Raw genomic sequence first — 18,040 nt, 5'->3', positions numbered from 1 at the left:
TTCCAGCTTGTGCTTCTTCCAGCCCAACATTTCTCATGATGTACTCTGAATAGAAGTTAAATAGCAGGGTGACAGTATACAGCCTTGACGTACTCCTTTTCCTCCTATTTGGAACCAGTCTGTTGTTCCATGTCCAGTTCTAACTGTTGCTTCCTGTCCTGCAAATAGGTTTCTCAAAATGCAGGTCAGGTGGTCTGGTATTCCCATCTCTTTCAGAATTTTCCACAGTGGGCCTTAGGAAATATTAATATGAACAAAGCTAGTGAAGGTGAGAGAATTCCAGCTCAAATATTTAAAATCCTAAAAGATGATGCTGTGAAAGTGCTGTACTCAATATGCCAGCAAATCTGGAAAACTCAGCAGTGGCCACAGAATTGGAAAAGGTCCGTTTTCACTCCAATCCCAAAGAAAGGCAATGCCAAAGAATGTTCAAACTACCGCACAATTGCACTCATCTCACACACTAGCAAAGTAATGTTCAAAATTCTCCAAGCCAGGCTTCAATAGTATGTGAACCATGAACTTCCAAATGTTCAAGTTGGATTTAGAAAAGGCAGAGTAACAAGAGATCAAATTGCCAACATCCGCTGGATTATCGAAAAAGCAAGAGAACTCAAAAAAAAAACAACATCTACTTTTGCTTTATTGACTACACCAAGGCCTTTGACTGTGTGGATCACAGCAAACTGTGGAAAATTCTTCAAGAGATGGGAATACCAGACCACCTGACCTGCCTTCTGAGAAATCTGTATGCAGGTCAAGAAGCAACAGTTAGAACCGGACATGGAACAACAGACTGGTTCCAAATGGGGAAGGGAATACGTCAAGGCTGTATACTGCCACTCTGCTTATTTAACTTCTATGCAGAGTACATCATGTGAAATGCCGGGCTGGATGAAGCACAAGCTGGAATCAAGATTGATGGGAGAAATATCAATAACCTCAGATATGCAGATGACACCACCCTTAAGGCAGAAAGTGAAGAGGAACTAAGGGGCCTCTTGATGAAAGTGAAAGAGGAGAGTGAAAAAGTTGGCTTAAAACTCAACATTCAGAAACCTAGGATCATGGCATCCGGTCCCATCACTTCATGGCAAATAAGTGACAGACAAATGCAATGACATGACATGCATGACATGACAAGGCAAACAGTGACAGACTTTTTTGGGGGGGGGGGGGGGGCTCCAAAATCACTGCAGATGGTGACTGCAGCCATGAAATTAAAAGACACTTGCTCCTTGGAAGAAAAGCTATGACTCACCTAGATAGCATATTAAAAAGCAAAGACATTACTTTACCAACAAAGGTCAATCTAGTCAAAGCTATGGTTTTTCCAGTAGTCATGTATGGATGTGAGAGTTGGACTATAAAGAAGGCTGAGTGCTAAAGAATTGATGCTTTTGAACTTGGTGTTGGAGAAGACTCTTGAGAGTCCCTTGGACTGCAAGGAGATCCAACCAGTCAATCTTAAAGGAAACTAGTCCTGAATACTCGTTGGAAGGACTGATGCTGAAGCTGAAACTCCAATACTTTGGCCACCCGATGCAAAGAACTGACTCACTGGAAAAGATCCTGATGCTGGCAAAGATTGAAGGTGGGAGGAGAAGTGGAAGACAGAGGATGAGATGGTTGGATGGCATCACTGATGGTGGACATGAGTTTGTGTAGGCTCCAGGAGTTGGTGATGGACAAGAAAGCCTGGCATGCTACAGTTCATGTGGTTGCAAAGAGTTGGACACAACTGAGCAACTGAACTGAAATGCCTTACCAATATGATGATGTTTTTGTCATACCATCACATTCATGTCATTTGTGTCATCAACATGAATTGGCCATAGGTATACATATATCCCCTTCCTCTCAAACCTACTTCCATCTCCCTCCCCATCCTACCCACTAGGTTATCACAAAGCACCAGCTTTGGGTTCCCTGCATCTTACAATAAACTCCCACTGGCTATCTGTTTTACATATGGTAATGTATATGTTTCAATGCTCTTCTCTCAAATCATGAAAATTCTTAAAGAGATGGGAGTACCAGACCACCTTCATGTCTCCTGAGAAACCTGTATGTGAGTCAAGAAGCAACAGAAGAACTGGATATGGAACAACAGACTGGTTCAAAATTGGCAAAGAGTATGATAAAGCTTTATATTGTCACCCTGCTTATTTAACTTATATACACACATCATGTGAAATGCTGAGCTGGATAAATCACCAGTTGGAATCAAGATTGCCAGGAGAAATATCAACAACCTCGAATATACAGATAATCAAACTCTAATGACACAAAACGAAGAGGAATTGAAGAGCATCTTGATGATGGTGAAAGAGGAGAGTGCATTGATGTAGGTACTTTTGAGCAAAAAAAAAATTAAGACTAATCACATATACACACAATCTCTGGATAAAATGATTAAAAAAAACATTTGAACAAACCTATAAAAAGTTGAACCATAATTTGATAATTTCCCACAGCGAAAATACCAGGCCACATACTTTTACAAGTTAGCTCTAGCCAGTGTTCATGAAGTGAATGATTCTCATCTAATTCTTGTGTTCAGTATAGAAAAAGAGGGACTGTTCCAAACGGCTTCAGTAAGGATAGCTGCCAGTACAACTTATAAACCAGAATGTGAATGGTGACCCCTGTCACTAAACAATTTACAAAGGCAAATTACAAGCCTTCTCACTGATGAACTTACATATCAAATCCTAAACAGAAATTTATAGACTAAACCTCACAGTGTATAAAAATGACCCTCTCCCTTGGATCTCCCACATTGCAGGCAGATTTTTTACTGTCTGAGCCACCAGGGAAGCCCTACATATCAAATCCTAAATACAAATTTACAAACCAAATCCCACAGTGTATTAAAAAGACCCTCTCCCTTGGGAAATGACAGATCGAGCAGACCCAAAATTAAAAACTATAGTGGTGATACAGCAAAAGACATATAAAGAACTATGTGCTAAACACTGGAGACGGTACATTGTGTTCAAGCACATATAAAGCCTTTTTTCAAAAATGACCATAGACTAGGCCATCCAGAAAGTCTCAGCAAAAATCAAGAATTGCTATTATGGGTACTATTCCAGTCTCCATATTTCTGTGGGAGGAGAGAATGGTTTCACCTATCTCCCCTCACTCAGCTTTTCCTCAACAGAGGAATACCCCTTCTGATGACAGAACTGAAAGATGGAATTCTCCCCTAGAGATGCCTGTCCCCATATGCAGGCATTATCTTCCAAGGAAGCTTTCTGAGACCAGCTCCACCCCCAGCAAGATGGAAGTTAGAAGTTTGGGATTACATTCAATTCAAGGAAGGGTGTAGGATGAGTGGATTCAAGATCTTGACTGTGGCTTCAGGTCAAGTTAAGGTTCCTAGTCAATTAAACTAATGATAAAGCTGATACTTTGATCTCTTTCTATCTGACTCCTTTGTTCCTTAAGCGGAACCAAATAAGCAGGGGAATAAATGGATGGCATTCTTTTTAAATTTTTTATTTAAGTATGGTTGATTTACAACATTTAAGGGATGTTCGTTATTACCTTTGTGGTAGAATAATGACCTTCCCAAAGATGTCCACATCCCACCCCTGGAAAGTATGGGTGTGTTTGTTACCTAATATAGCAGAAGGGACTCTACACATGTGATTAAGAATCATGAGATGGAGATACTATCCTGGATTTTTAATCATATGAGCTCTTAGAAAAGGGAAGCAGAAGAATAGGTCAGAGAGATGTGACATGAGGACTCGCCCTGCCACCGCTGGCTTTGAAGATGGAGGAAGGGGTTGTGAACCAAGGAAGGTGATGGTATTACAGCTACAATAGGGCAGGTCATGACAGACTAGTTGTACTCAGAAAAATCCCAAAGGACACCCTAAAATTAAAAACACAAATACATATACTTTTTAAAGCAACTGAACTGAAGGAAATTTCCAGAGCTCAGTAGCTCAGGAGAAAAAGAGCATTTGAGCTGATGTTCCTGGCACACCTGGGCTTGAATGGGCCGCTTGAGGAGACAGGAGACAAAGTGTAGGGCCAGAGCAAAGGGAGAGGTCAAATGGGAGACCTTTGCATAAGGCCAGGAAGCAAAGGGCAATACCCTCAGCCTATCACCAGAAAAAATCACCCACTGATCTTGGCCTTGATGCTGGAATATGAACACACATAAACAATTCTATGTTTTCAAACATTAAAAGAAGGGTAGGAGAAGTGAAGAAAGAGAAGTGCAGAAATAAAAAAATAAAATAGTTGATAAACAAATGAGACCTAATCAACATAAGCTTTCACATAACAGAGGAAACCATCAACAAAAAGACAACCTAAAGAACAGGAGAATATATTTGCAAATGACACTGCTGAAACGGATTAATTTCCAAAATATACAAACAGCTTATGCAACTCAACAACAAAAAAGCAACAACCCATTCCAAAAAGGGCAAAAGACCTAGCCTTTTATCCATAAGACTTACAGATGGCCAACAGGCACATGAAAAGATGCACAATATCATCACTAATTATTAGAGAAATGCAGATCAAAACTACTTGAGATATCATCTCACAACTGTCAGAATGGCCATCATCCAAAAGTCAACAAATATAAATTTTGGAGAGGGTGTGGAGAAAAAAGAATTCTGCTGTGCTGTTAGTAGGAATGTAAATTGGTGGGGCCCTTGTGAAGAACAGCACGGAGAAACTAAAAATAGAGTTACCACATGATCCAGCAATCCTATTATTGGGCATATACCTGGAAAGGATGAAAACTGTAACTTGAAAAGATACAGGCACCCCAATGTTCACAGCAGCACTATCTGCAATAGCTAAGACATGGAAGCAACCTAAGTGTCCATCAACAGACGAAAGAATGGATAAAGAAGATTTTCTACACACACACACACACACACAGAATGGAATATCACTCAGTCACAGAAAAGAATGAAATAACGCCATTTACAGCAACGTGGATGGACTTAAAGATTATCACACTAAGTGAAGTTCAGAAGGAGAAAGACAAAAACCATATATCACTTAAATGTGGAATCTAAAATAATGATACAAATAAACTTATTTACAAAACAGAAACAGGCAATGTTCTAGTCAAAGTGACAAAGCAAGAATCAATAAGTTCCAAAAAGGATCAGAAACCGCTTTAACCACTACAATTAAGTTAGTCAATTTTAAATACATAATATTATATATTATTGATTTGTTAAGCTGAACAGATAGATTCAAGTAAGAACAGAAAATGATAAAGAATATATATTCAAAGAAGTTAAGTATGTACATATATAAAGCATAAATACATAATGTCTATATATATATAAGCATAGTTAGTTGTATGTGTCGATCTGGCTAGGTCACAATACTCAGATATTTAGTCAAATATTATTCTAGATGTTTCTGTGAAGATATGTTTTTCAGTAAGATTAACATTTAAATCAGTAGACTTTGACAAAGCAGACTGTCCTCCATAACATGGGTGGGCCTCACCCAATTAGTGGAAGATCTTAATAGAAAAAAAAAAAACTGACTTCTCTGGAAGAAGTGGAGATTTGCCAGCAGATGGTCTTTGGACTTGAACTGCAAAACTGGCTCTTTCCTGGCCTTCCAGGCTGCTGGCTTACCCTGCAGACTTTGAACTTGCCAACTTCCACATTCATGTGAGCCAATTCCTTAAAATAAATGTCTCTTTCTCTCTGTCTCTTGCTCTGTCTCTCTCCACATACATACATACACACACACACCCTATTGGTTCTGTTTCTGTGAAGAACCTGAGCTAATACATATACACATTTATCTATTTATAGAATAAATAATATACACACCTACTATGGGGACTGATCAGGAAAAATAATTCTTTGAAAACAGTCATTACAAACAACTAATCTCAAAAATATACAAGCAACTCCTACAGCTCAACTCCAGAAAAATAAATGACCCAATCAAAAAATGGGCCAAAGAACTAAATAGACATTTCTCCAAAGAAGACATACAGATGGCTAACAAACACATGAAAAGAGGCTCAACATCACTCATTATCAGAGAAACGCAAATCAAAACCACTATGAGGTACCATTTCACGCCAGCCAGAATGGCTGCGATCCAAAAGTCTACAAGCAATAAATGCTGGAGAGGGTGTGGAGAAAAGGGAACCCTCTTACACTGTTGGTGGGAATGCAAACTAGTACAGCCACTATGGAGAACAGTGTGGAGATTCCTTAAAAAACTGGAAATAGAACTGCCTTATGATCCAGCAATCCCACTGCTGGGCATACACACTGAGGAAACCAGAAGGGAAAGAGACACGTGTACCCCAATGTTCATCGCAGCACTGTTTATAATAGCCAGGACATGGAAGCAACCTAGATGTCCATCAGCAGATGAATGGATAAGAAAGCTGTGGTACATATACACAATGGAATATTACTCAGCCATTAAAAAGAATACATTTGAATCAGTTCTAATGAGGTGGATGAAACTGGAGCCTATTATACAGAGTGAAGTAAGCCAGAAAGAAAAATACCAATACAGTATACTAACACATATATATGGAATTTAGAAAGATGGTAACAATAACCCTGTATACGAGACAGCAAAAGAGACACTGATGTATAGAACAGTCTTTTGGACTCTGTGGGAGAGGGAGAGGGTGAGATGATTTGGGAGAATGGCATTGAAATATGTATAATATCATATATGAAACGAGTCGCCAGTCCAGGTTCGATGCACGATACTGGATGCTTGGGGCTGGTGCACTGGGATGACCCAGAGGGATGGTATGGGGAGGGAGGAGGGAGGAGGGTTCAGGATGGGGAACACGTGTATGCCTGTGGCGGATACATTTCGATATATGGCAGAACCAATACAATATTGTAAAGTTTAAAAAAAAAAAAAAAAAACTATTAGATAACTTAAAAAAAAAAAACAGTCATTAAAAAATACTCTCTGGAAAGACTGATCAAAAAATAAAGAGAAGGTAAACAAATAAGCAATACTAGGAATAAATACAGATATAACAAGTGTAGCAGATCTTAAAAAGATAAAACACAATAAGCAACCATATGCTTACAAAATGGAAAATACTGGTAAAATACACAAATATCTAGAAAAATACAGCATGTCAGAACTCAATAGAGAAAAAAATTAAACCCTGACTATCCCTAACCATTAAGAAAAGACATGAGGAAATACAAGGTCCAGATGGTTTTGCAGGTCAGTTCCTATAATTTAAACTATAAGCAAATATTTAATGAACAAATGATAATTCCAAATTTACTCACACACTTTAAGAGAATAGAAAAGGAGGCTGGAGATGTGGGCTCTGCCAGCAAAGGTAAAAAACAGAATGTAGCTGTTCAACAGGGCTCCCGGCCCCACTGTGGGCCATCTCAACCTCTTTACGCAAAGGGCAGCCTTTTGCGTGTGTCAGCCCGCTAGACACCTCCAAAATTCTGCCGACTCTCCTTGGGTCAGTGTCAAAGTAGAGGACTTTCAACTTGAGTCCTGACTGGAAAACAGGTGGCTTTGTTACTGATGACCACTCCACACTGATTGGCCTTGGAGAGGCTGGAGATAAGGCCAACTAACTGTTCAGAGTGTGGGTGCATCATCAGCCTTGAATGCCACAGCTAAAGTCATTCATGGGCCCACATGAATAATTCCAGTCTTGATTAGAACTTTCTCTGCCCTCACACAATCTTGAAAACAAACAAAAAAACCAAAAAATGGACACTAATCAGAGTTGGCAGAGGGATTTCGCTGGTCTAGTGGTTAAGACTTCTTCCAGTGCAAGGGGTACAGTTTCCAGTCCTGGGGAGCTGAGACCTCACATGCCTTGAGGCCAAAAACCCAAAACGCAAAACAGAAGCAATATTGTAACAAATTCAATAATACTTTAAAAAAAGAAAAAGGTCCATATCAAAAAAAAGTCTTTAAAAAAGAAACAGTTGGAAGAAAGGCCCAGACAGAGCAACCTCTTTGTTCAACTGTCATTAAACAGATTCCTTTTAACTGTTCTCCATCGATGGGTATAGCTTGTAGATAACCCCATGAGTAACCTCCCGCACAGTGAAGAGAAATAAGTGGCCCTCTGTGTCCTGACCAGGGGTTCTCTGGTCATACACACACACACACAGCCCCCGGAGCAGCCACTGACCCCATTAGCCCACAGATGAAGCCCTACACAATATTAGTGTATGTGGTTGTTGCTTAGGGTCATCCACAGGGATGCAATTAAGCAGCATAGCGTTCAATTTCAATCATCAACACTGTAATTCAATTATGGTATTATTTGTAGGCTGAATCACAGGGACTAATCAAGAGGAAGACCAGATCAAAGGTTAACATCTTACTGGAACTTATAATACTGGTCTTTTGTATTAGAAACAACTCATTTGGACAAAGGTTCTGGGTTTTCTAAGTCACCTTGTCCTAACTTTCTGGTATAAAATTCTTGGGTCCTAATTAAATACAATCACATTCGGGATACACCCCTTCAGATTTCAAGAATTCAGCTGTTTTCACTTCATGTTTCTGCTTCATTTCCTACTTCTGCTTAGAAGGCATTTCTTTGTCTCATGTCTCCAGAGCAGACGAATGCCTGCTGATGATGGGGGTCACCATGCTTGCCTCTGCAGGGGCGTATTGGGCACTTGTGTATCAGGATGTCCTCTGAGTTCTCCTGGCCTGGTTGCTTCTGCGAGTGATCATCTCTTGCACCATCTGTACTGTTTACATTGGTCACAAGAAGAGGGCACTTTTTTTTTTTGCATTAAAGGCTTAATTATATACACATTGATATCACATGCCCTAAGTATACTCTTCTGGAAACTCTTTTGGAAAGAGTTTTGGAAAGTGAAGAGTAGCCTGTCATACTGTACAGTAATTAATAAGGGGAAGTTCTGGTTATACAGTGTTATAATCATTAATAATCATTACTGAAGGAAATTGTGTCCATTTGAGTAGGAATCCATTTGTTTCTACATGTTGCTGCTGCTAAGTCACTTCAGTCGTGTCAGACTCTGTGTGACCCCATAGATGGAAGCCCACGAGGCTCCCCCATCTCTGGGATTCTCCAGGCAAGAACACTGGAGTGGGTTGCCATTTCCTTCTCCAATGCATGAAAGTGAAAAGTTAAGATGCTCAGTCGTGTCCAATTCTTAGTGACCCCATGGACTGCAACCTACCAGGCTCTTCCGTCCATGGGATTTTCCAGGCAAGAGTACTAGAGTGGGGTGCCATTGCCTTCTAGAGTTACACTATTACAATCATTGATCATATATCAAACTATACATCTGATCAACTGCTTCAAGTCTAGTCATCATTTCCGTTGAAGGCTCAGTCATATACTTGGTAATACAAGAAATAATAATCTTGTGAAACAAGCAAAATACAAATGGTATAGTTAATAACACTAGTGGAATTAAAAGTAAATATTTTAGCCATGAGCCTCCCACACCAGTTTTTTTTTTTTAAAGATTGTCAAGACTAGGAAATGGGTCACTTACAGCAGAAATCTGATTTTTCATGTGGTTCAAATGTGTTACATTAAAGGATTTATCAGGTACAAAAATACAGCATTGAGTTTGAGTTACAGCACAGATATCTCCCTGAGATGCTGTAAGGTGTCAAGGGTCTTGCAGTTGTGTAGCACTGCCTTTCTCATCATAGAGATCTCAGAATTCAATAGGCTAACAGCCTACATAAATGCTTGCTATTTAGGGCACGCAGGAAGCCCATAAAAACTTCTTCACTAAGATAAGCATAACTGTGTTTTCATAAAGTGAGAGGATGCAGTGGTTTGAGTCCTTTACCAGCTAGAAGTAGTACTTGACACCCTTCGACTTCAAATTAGTGAGAGAATAGAAATAAAGAAAGGACAATATAAATGTTCACACAAAGACACAACCCCTACAGAATCTGTGATTCATGATGTTGGTGCCACAGTCTTCAGCTTCCTTCTAGCTGCTCTATGCTCAAGCAAACAAGCTCTTACTTGGAAGTTGAATGTAGAAGGGAAGAGAGCAAAGCCAGTGTGACCAACAGACTGGGGACAAGGACAGGACTGGACCCTCCTCCTAGTGAACTCCCTAGACAGCCCTGCAGAACCCCAGGGGCTCTGCTGCACATCACCATGAGATGAACCCAGGAGTGAAATGAGCCAGGAAGACATCTGGATCTCAGATAGCCTGGACTCAAATCTTAGTTCCGTCATTTACCAGCACTATAGCTCGGGTGGCAAAAATACTGTCAGTAGTCATATCAACAAAACCAAGGTAATTTAGAGCTGGTGAGCACTCACTAGGTAACAGGCACTATTCTGAGTGCCTTCTTTACCTTAATTTAATCCTCCCAATAACATGAGATGGCACTGTTATTACCAATGTCTATACACTATGAGGAAACTGAGGCTCAAGGGGATCAAGCAATTTGCGCAAAGACTCCACAGCCAGTAATAAGTGGCTGAGCTGGGATTCAAACTCCAACAGTCTAACTGCAGTTTACATTAATAACCACAAAAATCCCTAAGCTCTTTGGCCCAGTCAACTTGAAAATGAGGATGGCTTTAATAATCTTGAGGAAAAGTATCCCATACAAAAGCATTCAGTAATTATTATTCTTTTCATCGCAAATGGCATAGAACATATGCCCTCCAGATACTCGCTAATAACCTCAGTGTTGAATTATCTGCCAAATAGCTCCTGTCAAATGTCTGGGTGAGCCAATTACTGCTTAAGAGATGGCTCACAGGACATGCTAACCACAGAGTCTTCAAAAAAAAAAAATTAGTGATTTATTATTCCACAAGAATGAGCCAAAGACACAAGAGAGAAAATAATCAATGAAGTTCAGCATGCAGACAGACAGGGGATAGGTACAGAAACCAGTAACTGCCACCTAATAAATGAAAAGGGGAGCTTATTCACAGAAGTAAATCAAATACACATGGGACCCAAACATCTATTAAGCACATGTTCTGTGTTGCCCTGGAGATGCACCAGCAAAGCCTCTGCTGCCACAGAGCTTACATCCTGGTGCAGGAGGCAGATAATAAACAGATGAATATGAACCTAATGGGTCAGATGGTAGTAAGTTCTATAAAGAAATAAAAACAGGATGCGAGGATGGGGGGAGGGATGTAGGGACGCTACATGAGAGAGTGTCAGGGAAGGCCTCTGCATGGTGACATTTCAGCAGAGACCTGACCTCAGTGTACTTGGAGAACATTCCAGCAGAGGGACAGCAAGCACATAGGCCCTGAGACAGCCTATGCTAAAGCAAGACAAGCAGATGGGAGGTGTGGGAGGTGCAGCCACACAGGCAGCCAAAGGCCAAGCGCATACAGCACTGCTGCTTATAATGGGGACTTCAGATGCTTATCCTGAAATGCGAAGCCACTGAAGAGTTGTGGGGAGAGTGGTGTGACCTGATTCCTCCACTGCTCTGTGGAAGACAAGGTGGCAAGAGCAGAGCAGAGCAGAGCCCACTCAGAGACTCTGCGTTAATCTTGTAGACCCCAGGCGAGCCTAAGAGGCATGCACAAGCCTTAGCTAGACAATGAAAACCACAGCATGCAAATGGGTGAAATAAGGACCTGAATACATGAGAACTCAATTTATCAAGAGCTGACACTTTATCAGTTCAGTCGCTCAGTCGTGTCCGACTCTTTGCGACCCCATGAATCGCAGCACGCCAGGCCTCCCTGTCCATCACCAACTCCCAGAGTTCACTCAAACTCATGTCCATCGAGTCGGTGATGCCATCCAGTGCTTACTATATGGCAGGCTCTGTGTTAAGCCCTTACATGTATAAGCACAGCAACCTTCTTAGGTGGGTTCTATTATTATACCCATTTTAAATATGAGGAAGCTGAAGAACATATCATGCAGGTAACTTGATGCACAGCTAGGTTTTGAAACAAGCAGTCTGGCTACAGGTGTTCCTCCAACCAAAGAACTCCTTGGAATGTTTTAGACCACCTCTCAGCAAAACTCTTGTATCTGTTCCAGAGACGCCCAGGGAGCCCTTCCAGAAGGAGTCTGCCAGGGTGGAGGCCTAAGGAAACAGGAGAAGGAGGGAGCACACAATGCTGGAAGGGAACAGGAGGGGAGTTCCTGGTTCTGCTCCAGGAACCACACCCACCGCAGGTCCCTGACCAAGCCAAGGCCCCAAGTATTCAGACCCACAGTCCTCGCTCACAGACGGAGGGGACCGTGCCAGACGCTTTGTCATTTCAGGGGTGTCTGCGTGGGGAACTTCAGAGGCAGGAGGAAGTGACCCCACATAGGCTGCCTTCTTTAGGAGGTGTCCCACTCACCTGTCCCAGCTGTCTAAGAGCTCCGCCTGCTCCAGGGGCTCTCACAGTCTCCTTCTTGCCCCTGGGCTGGGGGCTCGGCAGTGCTGACCACCTGAGCTAGTCTGATTCTGTGACTATGATCTCGATGCACAGGAGACCCTGGAAACTTCCGGGGGAGACTCTCTGAAAAGACTGCCAGGAAACCCACACTGTTGTTCATCTCCTCTCAATAGGGCTTCCGGGACCCTAACCTGGAGCAAGACATCCCAATCTCCAGAGTCTCTGAAAACCCGGATGTTGGTCGGCGTCCTGAGGACCCTTTCTGTTCACTGAGAAATTAAGAGCCTGACAGATGACAGCTGGAACACGTCATCTGTGCACCACAACATGCAGAAGTTTCAAGGCATGGAATACCTACCTCCTCTGCCCCAGGCGCAAACACCCAGGACCCCCAGTGCCTCGGGTGTCTCTCTGCAGGATGGAAGGACAGACACCGGGCAATGTCAGGTGCCCTGTGCACGCCCTGGGTTCTAGTCACACTCAGCCCAAACATGACTCCTGCAGCCATAGCTCCACACAACAAGGAGCAAAGTCCCAAAGAAATGCCCAGTCAGCAAATAAGGTCACTGACTTGTATCAAGTAAGGACAGAAAGAAGGCCTGTGACCTGCAGAGAAAAATTTCCAATGACAGGCTCGTTCCAATCAGTACGGGCTTCAGTTGTCCCCCAAAAATGAGTTAATCAGCCCAAACAGCCCATGGCAGTCCTTTCCAATTAAACAGCTTTGCTGGATCTTTTCAAGAGAATGTTCCTAACTGGTTCACACAAACATGAAGCCAAACAGTTGCAATAATATGGCATAAAGAACATTCTTCAGGTGATTAAGTGAATCAATACAAAACCACTTCCTGACAGACATACTGGAGACCAGCCAGGGAAGGGAAACGACACCGGTGTTAGAGGGCAAAGTCTGCAATATTGCAAGTTTCAGCTTGACTGAAACCATGCCGTACTGTGAAAACTTCATGATAAAATCAGTGCCACTGCACCTGTTGCAGCCAGGATCCAAAGTGGGACAGTTATTCACGTGCTAATATACGGCGCAGCCGCAGTCTCAGCAGAGACCTAGACCCTTACCAGCTATCAAAGAGTCTGAGTTTGCACTGTTGAAAGACAGCGCAAAAGAAATCCAACAGGGGCCTTGTCTCTGCACCCAAAAGAGAAGTCCAGTGAGAGGAAAATGGTTTCTCAGTGCGGAGGTCGCCAGGACCCCTGAGCATACCTGCGATGATTCCGTCCATCTGCTCCAGGGCAGCTTCTAGCACGTGACTGGCGTCAGAAGCCATGAGTCCTTGTCTCTCCTTTGTCTCCTTCTACTGAAGATTCAAACACAGCACAAAGGAAAAATTAGAGTATTTCATGTTACATACCCAAGACCACTGAGCCCTCTCATTCCACCACGGTAACTGCACTCTCATAGGAATCTGAGTAGCCCACAGTGGGTTTCTGCCACCTTCCAGCATGGGTACTCCATGAATCTTTAGCAGGTGATCCCACTTGTTTCTGTCACGAAAAGCCACTGGGGCTCTCCAGGGTCACCTGTGGCAGCGAGGTGGCGATTACCACTGCCACCATCATCACAGTCCCAGCTCCAGAAGCTGCAGCCACCCCGGGGAAGGCTCGAGGCTCCCCTAGGGCTGCAGATCGCACACAGCTAGCGAGGACTCCATCGGGACGTGCCCTGCAGCCCTGGGTCACAGCAGGCATTTGTGGTCTTATACCTGCATCTGTCCCACTACTGAGGTGCTCTCCTAGGGCAGGTATGATCCAGGCTGAGAGGCCTCAGCTCCCACTTTCACTTCTCACGTGGGCCAGTGGGCCCCGTCTAGGAAGGTTTCAGGCACACTGTTGGGGGAGAGCACAGTCCCTTACCATTTTAGTCCTTCCTACTCCACCCAGGACCATTCAAGGCGCAGAATCCCATCTTCTCAGCACGGAAGAATTTCTCCAAAAATACACTGTCTAGCCATTTCCCTGATGCTGGGCCTCCCTTCTAATGAGAGAGGTGGCAATTGGTTCCATCTCCAGACAACTCTGCCTCTCAGCAAGGTCTTTAAGCTAGACTGTCTTCCTGCAGCCTCGTCTCATTTTTCTTACTTCCCACCCTCTCCCTGGGTGTCAGGCAGAGACTTACAAGAGCAGTTGTAATTCTGAGATTTAATTCGCATCTGTAAACTGGAGGCAGGTGCTATTGTTTGTCTGCTCATTCAGCAGAGCCCACATGTGTGCCCAATGGGCATAAGTGCTGTGGAGAACAGAGGCAGGGCTCCCAGATCCAAGGGTGGATAGAGCAGGTCAGGCAACACGAGATCTGTTGCTCCTTTCCCCCACAGAGTTACATCTTCAGAGTGAAGAGAGGAACGTGAGCAACCATAGGCAAGTGGTTTGGAGAGGGTGTGGATAAGGATGTCCAGACCACAAAGAACCATGCTGAATGGCACCAGGCAGAAACAGTCAAATACTCTGGGTTCAAAGCTGCCTCTGCCATTTCCTGTGTGATCTCTGAACCTCAGTATCCTTTTCTGTAAAGTGGGGAGGATGACAGTACCAAACTCATAGAGTTGATGTCACAGTTAAATGAGTAATTAACATTTCATTAAAAATGCAGGCCTTCCATGTAGTAAGGGCTCAATAAACATTGAGCCACCAGGGAAGTTCCAATAAACAGCCATTTTTAAATGACATATTTGTGCCAGGATAGTTCACAGGATGAGGGACTTTAAAGTGGGTCAGGTTTAGGGAGGGGGAACCTAGGTATGTCCAAGAGGCTGGCCCTGTGGGGGAGGTAGGCACAGCAAAGCAAGGTAAGCAAGTTGGAGGGGGGAGGGGGAGGGCTCTGAGTCACAGGGGCAAAGGCCAAAAAGGGACAGAAATGCAAGAACCAGGGTGCAGTCAGCTCAGGGGAGTGAGAATGGGGGCTCGTGGAGGAGGTGGGAGCCTCCCTGGCACCTTGGGGCCATGGCAGGAGCCAGGCAGGCTGCAGCAAGGAGCAGCCAGGTGGCTCAGAGCACACACGAGTGTAGGTCTCAGGGTCTGAGTGGAAGTGAGGCTGGGGGGTGGGGGTTGGAGAAGAGGCAGCAGGAAAAGGAAGGAAAGAAGAGGGCCAGTTTCAGCACCTTCACCTGCTTAGCCATACAGACAGTACAAGAGTGAAACCCATCCTACCCTCCAAGGCCTCCCCAACCACTCCCAGGAAGAAATCCAAAGTCCATACCATGACCTGCAGAAGCAGCTCGGCAGTATCTGGCCGGGACAACCCCACAAGGCCTGCCCCTCTGACCTCCCTGCTTTGGCAGCCTCAGGCCCTGTCCACTTCCCCAGCACTCCGAGCCCCTCTGCCTCCCCTGAAACTGCACCTACCATTCCTCTGCCCTGAGATCACCTTCCCGGGTCTCTGCACGGCTGATCCAGCCTCATCCTTCAGGCCTCAGCTCTGAAGTCTCTTCTCAGAGACGCCTTCCTTGCACACCTGCATCTGAAGCAGCCCCTTGGCAGCACAGCAGTTCCAAAGTGTCTCATCCATCTATGCTTCCTCGCTGACTGGCCTTGCAAACCCTCTGCCTGGAAGCTGGCGACCCTGTCTGCTTTGTTCACCGCTGTGTGCCCAGCAGAGTGACTGGCCCAAGGAAACTTAAGAGTAAATAGTTGTGAATAAATGATAGATCTGTATGGGCAACACTGCTTAAACCCTGCTGTGCTGGGCACTGGTGTGGAGGGGACATTGATGAATCAGACCTCAACCCTATTCCCTCAGACCACGCAGTGTAGTGGAGAAGACAGAATTAGGAATAATTAGGATGCAATGTGAGGTATGCTGATAGAGGCTGGCATGTAGTTTCCCTGGCCCATAAGGGCTGAGGAGGAACTTTCTCAGCAGATAAGGGTGATTCCAGGCAGAGAGGGGCAGTGTGTGAAAGGGAAGGAAGCGTGTAAAGACAAGATATAGGTGGCAAACGTCAAAACGGTCGGCAAGATTATACAGGAGCACCCAGCTGCTCACTGTGAGTCAAAGCCCTCCACGGGATTTACGTAAGCGTGACTCGGGCAATTCAACAAGAGCAGCTTGGGAATCACACCCACAGCATCAGGGACCTGTATGCGTGCTGGGCAGCTCAAGTGGCCTCAGGTGTAAACTTGATAGAGATTTTTTTAAGAGAAGGACCTTGTATTTCAGTAGACTGGCTCCACTGGGGGTCTTAGTCCTGGGGTGCAAGGTGAGAGATCAGTTAGAAAGTGCCGAGCCCTTTAGGACACCTGCAACAGAAGGGCCATAAAAACGACCCACAGGCCCTCTGCCTAAGGATGAGTGTGTACTTGGCAGATGGCAAGTTGGGTGGACCCGTGGGAGCTGGCAACAAGTGAAACATGAGTCAAAGGTGTATCATCTTTACGGTCCAGAACCTGGGCCAGTAAGACTGGGAGTGCTCAGGAGCCGGAACCTGCTTTGGGCAACTGATGAGCTCAGTACTGGGTCTAAGGTGATGGCAGGATGCAGGGAGAACAGGCTCTGCCAGCCCGTGAGGAGTCAGTGGTGTGAGGTACCGGGGGAACCGCTGAAGGGCCAAACACACCACAGGAGTGACGTCTCCAGGCCCATCTGTGAACACGGACACTCTGATTGAACAGGGAAGCCATGATTCCGTTTGCCAACCATTCCCTTTCTGGCAGCCTCAGCCATTTTCTCCCCTCACCAGTTTGGAGCTCCCCATCAGTAACGCACCCTGGGACAGTCCCTGCTCTCAAGGAATTGGGGGTCTCAGAAGCAAACGTGTCATCCAGCTGAACTCAGTGTGTCTGTTCACCCCCACAGTGACACAGCACCTCCCCAGGAACCTGGGTTCGTCGGGGATGTGGAGGTTAAGTGCACAGAGCACCAGCAGCTGCCTGCGAGGATGACTCCTCAGAGAAGCAAGGTGATGAGGGTGCACCGGGAAAGGCAGCAACCCCAGGGCTGGGAAAGAGAGCAGGATCCAGGACAGCCCCCAAGCAGGTGGTGGGGAGGGGAAGTGAAATCGTGTTCGTCACCCGTGAGAGCAGGCTGTGGCAGCCACTCAGGCAGAGGAACTGATGGTGTGCCCTGAGGACTTGAAGGCACCGCCACAAGCCCAGGAAAGAGAGGTGCAGGCAGAGGAGGACATGGTGCTCTTAACACCATCTACTGTCTACTGACAGTAGCTAAACTGGCCAAAAGCTGTTTTCTCTCTGGACACTTGGACTATTAACAGAGCCCTGCATTTGACCCTGACGAGCTGGCAGTCTTCTCACACCAAGAAACTGGCTCACACCGAGCTGCAGAGATAAGGTAAGGAATGTTGTTTAAGGAAAGGTGTGGTCCATTGCTCATGCATCCTTCTCTTCTCCCACAGGCCTCTCTAGATGCTGTCATCCTCCTACCTGTCATGGTGCCTGATGTTGGGCTCCCCTCAACAGACCCTCCCCTCTGCTACCAGCCAGGGAGGAAACCACCGTGCAGCTGTGAGTCCAGCTGTGATAGGTACCAGAGTCAAGTGATCTGCACCACACAGAGGGCTGTTTGGCACTTTGAACTTGAATAAGGGGCAGGGTTAGGTGACATTTAGAAAATGAGCCACAATTAGCCACCCAACGCCTGGTGGCCTCTAAGGCAGTTACTTAGATACGGTATTAACTACCTTTGTGTTCAGCAAAGGAGGATCA

At 44.8% G+C, this 18,040-nt stretch overlaps 1 protein-coding gene across 9 annotated transcripts in view; it reads right to left on the bottom strand.

Moving 5' to 3' along the window:
• Positions 1–18,040, bottom strand: part of PPFIBP2 (PPFIA binding protein 2) — a 158,733-nt gene that overhangs the window by 111,880 nt on the left and 28,813 nt on the right. For 8 of the 9 annotated variants that reach the window (XM_027563177.1, XM_027563181.1, XM_027563179.1 and 5 more), the window contains exon 2: positions 13,587–13,680. In XM_027563177.1, the coding sequence (XP_027418978.1) occupies positions 13,587–13,650 (64 nt within the window). In that variant the 5' untranslated portion in view covers positions 13,651–13,680. The remainder of the gene's footprint in view (positions 1–13,586; positions 13,681–18,040) is intronic. The other variant, XM_027563178.1, reaches the window with a different exon arrangement.

This window comes from Bos indicus x Bos taurus, chromosome 15 (assembly GCF_003369695.1).
Source record: "Bos indicus x Bos taurus breed Angus x Brahman F1 hybrid chromosome 15, Bos_hybrid_MaternalHap_v2.0, whole genome shotgun sequence".
NCBI classification, from domain to species: Eukaryota; Metazoa; Chordata; class Mammalia; order Artiodactyla; family Bovidae; genus Bos; species Bos indicus x Bos taurus.
The sequence above is the reverse complement of the archived record's forward strand: the minus strand, read 5'-3'. Positions and strand labels throughout refer to the sequence as shown.